At 34.3% G+C, this 7,884-nt stretch overlaps 1 protein-coding gene across 3 annotated transcripts in view; it reads left to right on the forward strand.

Annotated features, from left to right (window-relative positions):
- The window catches only part of LOC103137986 (SLAM family member 5-like), a 26,524-nt gene extending 18,974 nt beyond the window's left edge, over positions 1-7,550 (forward strand). The window contains exons 1-6 of one of the 3 annotated variants that reach the window (XM_007552024.2): positions 349-444; positions 3,864-4,169; positions 4,467-4,757; positions 5,023-5,112; positions 5,999-6,045; positions 6,841-7,550. In XM_007552024.2, the coding sequence (XP_007552086.1) occupies positions 384-444; positions 3,864-4,169; positions 4,467-4,757; positions 5,023-5,112; positions 5,999-6,045; positions 6,841-7,002 (957 nt within the window). In that variant the 5' untranslated portion in view covers positions 349-383 and the 3' untranslated portion in view covers positions 7,003-7,550. Of the gene's footprint in view, positions 1-348; positions 445-3,863; positions 4,170-4,466; positions 4,758-5,022; positions 5,113-5,998; positions 6,046-6,840 lie in introns of those variants that run through there. The other 2 variants (XM_007552025.2, XM_016671519.1) reach the window with 2 other exon arrangements.
- The last annotated feature ends 334 nt before the right edge of the window (positions 7,551-7,884 follow it).

The following is a 7,884-nucleotide window of genomic DNA, read 5'->3' on the forward strand; positions in this document are numbered from 1 at the left end:
GTCCTCATATGAGGACGTGGGGTCTCAGGACATACAAAAATGAGTGGTGAGATCAAGGCTTTGAATTAGTAGCTCAGCACACATCCTGATAACTATTCTGTGCTTGTTTTTCTGGACAAAGACAATTGCTACGCTCTGGTTTCACACATGTTCAGCACTAAGAACAATTTCTGTAGAGGTTGTCATGATCTGTAATACTTTGATCTCACTTTTAAATGCAGTATATTTCTGTTATTCCAGTTTGAGCCATCCAAAACGTTATGCAGAACTGTATCTACAAAACAACACATGGAGGTTGGGTTTTGCAAATATGTGAAATGACCCCACCACCACGAGGAAGTGAGTAAGACGGTATGAGCTCTCCTGACGGTACAGTTTGAGAAATGGCACTGACCGTCATATTTTTAACATTTCTGTTGCTAATCTGTGAACTTCAAATGCAAGGTAAGTTCAGTGTTTTCTGTTTGTTTTTAACATTTCAAAGTTTTGAATTCTTTCATAAAATATCACTATAAATGATTCTGACTCATGAACCAAGGCGACAAAAGGAGTTCAGTCCAGAAAATAAGAAATATTTAAAGCTTTGAAATGTCAAACTTTTGTTCATTTTTCTCTCTGAAACTTCTCCATGTTCACTAATTCACAAGTTTGAGAGATGAAACTCAAATGAAAAAAACATTTGTGTTAGGTCTGTAGTAATTGAGTCTTATAATGAAGATCAAGGAAAAATTGTGCTTTGAACCCATTCTTTTAATCCCAATATAAAAAATTATCGTCACTTCATTTATCTGATTTGTCTTTGCTTTGTTGTTCTAAATACTGATTCTGTTCAATGGTGTATCTTTTTTGGTTCTTTTTTTAAACCAGTGGTTCTTAACCTTTTTTGAGGTACTGAACCCATCATATTCATATGCGCATTCACCAAACCCTTCTTTTGTGATAAATAAAAAGATTTTTTTCCAAATTCAAGACATATGGAAGACCCAACTAGAGTCTAGGTGGGTCACCCCAAGATCATTAAGTCTACTTAAAAGATAGAGTCTCAGAACATCCATCCATCCATCCATCCATCCATCCATTTTCTTTACACCCTTGTCCCTCAGTGGGGTCGGGAGGGTTGCTGGTGCCTATCTCCAGCTATCGTTCCGGGCGAGAGTCTCAGAACAGTTCTTCAAAATATAGTCAGTGTTTTCAGGAAAGTTGAGCTGACTGTCCAGGAAAGACCCAAGGCAGGCACGTGCAGAGGGGGGTCCTGGGGGTGCTTGAGCACCTGCCCCTTTCACTCCTTGCCCCCAAGTGCCCTTTTGGTCACATTTTTTTTTTTTTTTTGTATTATTATTTCCTAAGCCCTCTTCTGACACATAATAACATGTACTAAAATTTTTTGTTTTTTTGTTGGGGTTTTTTGTACAACATAATAAGCCGGTCACCTTGTTACCTTTGACCTTTTGCCCGTGACGCATGACGCAGTTGCCTCTCGCGCAGTCGAGAACGTTCCAGATTACAGAACAGTTTTTGGTGAATTAAAAGAAAACGTTTTATTTTGGTGAATAAAGTGGAGTAGACTTGCTACTTGTCAGTTGAAGTATCATTTCTGCTTCAGCACGGAGTCGCGGTTTAAGCAGAGAGGTAATGAAACACAACAGACACTGACAGGCCTCTGCGTCTGGCTTACTCTGAAGAACTACTGAGCGGGAGGAGACAACCAGGTGAGGAGAAACTGTTCTTATGTATCGATTCAGTATTTTTATCATACAGATATTAGGCTGTTGTTGTTGTGCTATTAGCTAGCTGCTAGCTAACGACTTTGCTAGCATCGCAAGATAACTGAAAAGCTTCTTCCCTGTATCGTTTATGCAATAGGGGCACATTGCCCGTCCAAAACTTATCGTCTCCATAATGGATATATCATATCTTCTAATTTCCTTTGCTGCATAATGTACATTGTATTTATTCTGGCGTTAGGTAAATGTATCTTGAAGGAGAATACCACTTAAATAAAAGTCCAACAAGGATATTCATTTAGAATTAAACATAACTCACCCTGAACTACCATGATAGATATAATGTATGTAATAAAAGTGTGTCATGCATGAAGGGAAAAAAAAACTCAAACCAGACTTTAAGTAAGTTTAGTGTCTGGTTCGCAGAGTATGAAGTAAAAATTTTTTTCCAAATTCAATGAAAAAAAACCCCCAAAAAACCTCAGTTAATTAAGTAAAATACAATTGTTATCAAAACTTTTGGAATTGTAATGATTTCTTTTTTTAAAACAAAAAGTTTTGTTTAAAAATCTTTTTCTTTTTTAATTAAATAACTCATTTTTGTCTCGTGAACTTAAAAAGTTATTTGCCAAACAAACTTTTATTTACACTCAGAAATCTTTTGTTGTGATTTTGGGTCTTTCCCACAACATCATGTGAGAATCACAAGCAAAACTATGAGTCACAAACAAAAACTTAGAATAGCAAGAAAATATTTTTGACATGTACAAATAAGTTTGTTTTGCCCCCACAAAAAATCACTTCATGAGACAAAAATGTGTGATTTTAATTTAAAAAAAAAAGTTTTTTAAGCAAAACTCAGCAGGCTTTTCTCATGGTGACATGCATTAACAATTACATGTTTTCTTTTTTTTTTTTCTTTTTCTTTTTTTCTGCAGTTCCACATTAAAGTTTGATGCAGCTCTGCTTTCCTGAATGGACCATCTTCATCTCTACTGCAGTAGCAAACAGGCAGCTCTTTTTTATAGATTACAGTACACTAAAAGGTTGCATTGTGCCCTTGTTTATATTTTTAACAGTGTAATTATGTAAAGACAAAATATGTCTGGTGGTCTAGCTCTGATTTACACATCTTGCTAAATTGTGGGTTTGAATAATGCAATACTTTCCTATAACAAAATAGATCTGCAGATAAAATATCTTACATATACATAGTTTTATGCTCTATATAGAGATTTTCCTTAGCTTTGATTGTATTTCTCACAATTTTGTAATTTATCATTGTTTATTAAACTCTGAATGCTGTGTGGCTTTGTTAATATTCTGTCCTAGAATGCGGGTAGATGGGTCCTTTTTTTTTTTTTTTTGAGCACCTGCCCCTTTAGTGGTCTCTGCACAGCCCTAACCCAGGTTAAGAACTGTTTTAAACCATTAATCTCCCACTGTATTTGAGTCTTTGTCAGACGATGTTGTGAAGGGAATATAAACTTTCCTTGATTTTCCTAAGAAATCGATCAAACTGTATCGATCAAACAAGTATACAAAAACATGCTTTGTTTCTATATATCACATTTATTTATTTCCCTAAAAAGCCTTGTTTGTTTTATTTACTGTGAAAATAGAAAAATCCCAAACTTTGCTTTGAGTGCATCTCATAACAAAAGAAAAACTGTCAAGAAATAATAGATAATTTCAAGTAATTCAGATTGAATTCAGCTCAGGAATTGAATCAGCAATCCACTGCTTGCAGGGCAAACTCCTACCACTGTCACCACAGTTTGCATAAATATATTTACAGAACTATAGAACTTTGTTCAAAGAATAGCAAGAATGGAAGCGATGTACTGGTTTTGTTTTGGAATCAGTAAAGGTCTGTGAAATTAGGAAGCAACAACTTGACTCCAAACAGGGACAGACAGAAAATATGACTTTAAAAAAGCAATGTCATTGACATCATATTTGTATTCGGGTGTATAAATAATCTCTTTTTTGGACAATGTAGAAACAGCAGAAGGGTTTTGTAAACGAGGAATGGCTTTGTAAAACAATGTAGAGAATCAATTTGTTCAGTCAAACGTTCATGAGAAATTTGTACTGATCTCAGTTTAGTTTTAATTTATTTTGTTTTCCATTTTTCAGGTTCCTCTGCAGTGACTGATGTATTTGTGAAGACTGGAGATGATCTGATTCTTAATCTCACAGAAGCTGAAATTCCATCAAATTCTCGCATTTGGACATGGCGATTCAAAGATGATGTACTGGTAGAGTTTTTAAATGGCTCCCAACCAACTGTTGTTAACAGTCGATCTGGAAATGTTGAAGTTTTAAAAAAAAGTTACAGTGTGAAATTAAAGTATCTTCAGAAGTCACACAGTGGTATTTATACTGCAAAGGTAATATCGCCTAAAGAGCAAACACTGACTCAGTGCAACGTTACAGTTCTAGGTAAGTTTTTCTGATATTTATGTTTCTGACCTGCGTATGTTAGATAGCAGAATAAATAGCTGCATACTTTCAAATTGATAAGTGAAAATTCCAACACATGTAATCTAATAAATAATCTTGCCATACCTCCCAGTTTGGGTTTATTGCCTTTATTAATGAAATCCGTATTCATAAACAGTATAATTTAAAACAAAATTCTCTCAGAACAATGCTGCTCTGATTTGCATTCTTTTTTTGATTCTGACCTTTTATTAATTTTTTTACTCTTAAATGTCTGAAATTAACTTTCCCCCTCAGATCCAGTGTCTCCAGTTGATCTCAGCTTCACCTGTGCGTCCAGCTCCTCCTCCTCCTCCTTCTATAACCTGACAGCGACCTGCAGGACAGATGACTCTTCCATCAGCATCACTATGAGATGTGATAATCAAACCTGTAACCAGGAGGGAGGAGAGAGAAGATCGGTCACCAAATCTGGCTCTTCTCTTCATATCTATCAGTTGAAAGAGTCAGTCATCTGTATCCATAGCAACCAGGTCAGCAGGAATGAATCCAAAGAAAAGATTGAGGGTTACTGCCCTCAACATGGAGGTAATACTTTATGACAAGAAAATAACACTTTGGTTTTAACCCAGTTGTAAAACTGATAAATGTTTGTTTTATTTCTTCAATTATTTTTGTTGGATACTTTATTGATTAAATTAGAGAATATGAAATTTTAAAGCAATTTTAAATTTTAAATGAAGACCTTCTATTTAAAATTTTTCATGGCAATGGTTTTGAAATATGTCTTGTAACATACAGCTTTTGTCTACATTCACCAGTACAACTGAACTATTTCTTTCTTTTTTGTCAGAATCCAGAAAATATTACGGGTTATTTGCATTGATCCCTTTGGTTCCTCTACTCCTTATAGTTTATATTCGATATCCTGGATGGAAGAAAGGTAAGTTCAGGTTTACATTAAGAGTTGTGGTTAGCAAATATCTGTGTAGCCTATGATGCATTGTCTTGCAAAAAGTATTTCTGTCCCTATTATATTTTTACATTATGTCAAATTATTTGTTGGGATTTATATCGTAGATCAACACCAAGTAGTGGACAATTAAGATTTGGAAGGATAAGAAAAATTATTTCTGTTTACCTCACAACTGTGGATTGGTAATAGATATGGGCTTTAAGAAGGAGTAGCAATTATAAAATAATTATTGTAAATATAACATTTTAATTATTTGGGCCAACAGTGGTTCAGGAGGTAGTAGTTCTTCCTGTAACCAGTGGGTTGCTCGTTCAAACTTCTGGTCCTTCTGTCTCAGTCCTTCTGTCTGTGGGCAAGACACTTCACCAACCTCATCTGTTTCTGTCAGTCTGTCACATAGTGGCTACAATGTATCTTACCACCATCAGAGTGTTTATAGGTAAATGTAGTGTGAAGTGCTTTGGAGTCCTCTGACTTGATAAAGCACGATTCAAGTGAAGGCCTTTTATCATAGCAAAGTGTTGTGTATGTATATATGTGGATTCACATTAATGTCAAGAATATTTACTAGTGATTTTATTTACAACAACAGGGTTATAGAATAACTATTTAATTGATCATTTTTAGAATACCCCTTACGATGTAATTATTGATTTTTAAAACTAAACTTATAAACTTATAATGTTACAATATCTATTGTGAGGATGAGGATATAAAAACTGAATTTGGACATATTGTTGGCACAATTCAAGTTATTTAATAGACCAAAACAGTAGTCAGGACAGGTAATTAGAGCAAGATAAAATACCAATATTCAAACCAAACCTCTGAGTGTTTCTTCATATCTGACCAGCAGGTAACAATGACAACTTTGACAACACGACATATGCTTGTCCTGAGGTAAGTGATGATATTGCTCTCATCTGTGCTTAAAATATGTAGTTTAATAATTTATCAGCCAATATTTGGTAAAGGAACTTGAAAATGTCAGAAAATAGTTTCGTAATTTAAAGCATGAATCAACTGTGTAGCTAGTTCTTTTAATTGTAAGTTCAAAATAGTTACATGTTTTAAACTAATATTTCTTTCTGTAGCTTCTGATAAATGACTCATTTTTGCTAGTGAAACTTTTCCTAAATTAAAAGGTTTCTGATTCTCATGGTACAGAATATTTTTCAGTATCTTATTAAAATAGTTTAAAACCCTTTTTTTCTGTTGGAGAATTTTGTCAAATTCTCCAACAGGCTGCAATCCTTTACCCTAAACATCAGCAGGGGTAGTTAGGATGACAACCATCTAAACATGGATAACACTGACCCAGGATGATTGGAATTGTTCACTCTTATACTTTGATTAGACAAAACAACAACAACAACAACAACAAACAACTGGAATTAGCAATTTAAAAGTTGTGGAGTCAAAAGTGTGTTCCAATGTGAAAAACTGCAAATGAATGAGTCAATGTAGTAACACAAACTTTGATCCCTTTTTTTCATTAAGCTTTGCTTCTTTTTCATGCTAACTATTTGTTACTGTAGCACAAACCACATCTGTTCAGCCACTCTGACACACTAGCAGCTAATGATGTATGTAAAAAGTTAAGGGACATGATGTTTTGTTTAAATTCACACTGAAGAAAACCTTTACCATGGCTGTTTTCTAATATTTTACTCACTGATTATGTTTGTTTTCCAGAGAAAAGATCAAACTGAATCATCGAAGAAAACGGCTGAAGATGAAGGTTGTTCCCCAACCACCACCTACAGCACAGTGGGACCTTCTTTAAGTAAGGGAGCCACAAACATTAGAGGAAATGACCAACCAGAGAGTTTGTATTCACTGATAAAGGATGTGTGAAGTGCAGAACTGATATAGTGAGATTATGACATTTCTGTTTAGGCCCCAGCACTGAACTTTGTGCTACACCTTTAAAAATGTAGAGTAAACATCAGTCATCTGTACATACTGATATACAAGGATGACTTTCTTTTGTGCATTGTACTAATTCTTTAATTCCATATCTTTAATACTTTTTATCAGCAACATATTGTCTATAGATTGATTTTTGAAAGTCAAGAAACGGTGATTCTGTATATTTCTTGTTAACCATTACATCTGATGTATTCTCAGCCACCTGCATGACGGCCATTTGCAGTGAACCTGAGATTATACTGACAGGCACTCAATAAACAACATATAAATTGCATATACATATAATACATATAAACCCTAACATATAAATTCTCATATATTACAGTGCATTTCCTTTCTCTGGTTAGGTTTTCAGTGTTAAACTGTGTTATGTTTCCCAACTAAAAGTATATGTATGTATAATTATACTTCTGTATTCATATTCTCACTCTGACCTTAACTTGCTACTGTGACACCTGAATAATCCCTCTGTAAGACAATAAAATATATTTTAATATTTTGTTTCCATTATTTGTTTTTTATATATAGACGTCAGTCATAGAGACCCATTGAAAAAAGATTAGAAAGTAGGTAAAATTTAAAACCTCAACACAATCCACTCCTCCAGGAAGCAACAGTTTCACAACAGTGGAGAGCCAAGACCCTCTGGATGAAGTAATAAACTGAAGGCTCTGCTTTTTCCATAGGAAAATAATTATTGATAAATCAATAGCTCTATTAACAGCATTTTCCTTTCAATATTCAAAACTTTATTTACACTTAGAATAACCAAGTGAAGAATCTGATCCAATTCTCCTAAACTATGCA

Source organism: Poecilia formosa, unplaced genomic scaffold, assembly GCF_000485575.1.
Source record: "Poecilia formosa unplaced genomic scaffold, Poecilia_formosa-5.1.2 Scaffold45, whole genome shotgun sequence".
In the NCBI taxonomy this organism is placed as follows: Eukaryota; Metazoa; Chordata; class Actinopteri; order Cyprinodontiformes; family Poeciliidae; genus Poecilia; species Poecilia formosa.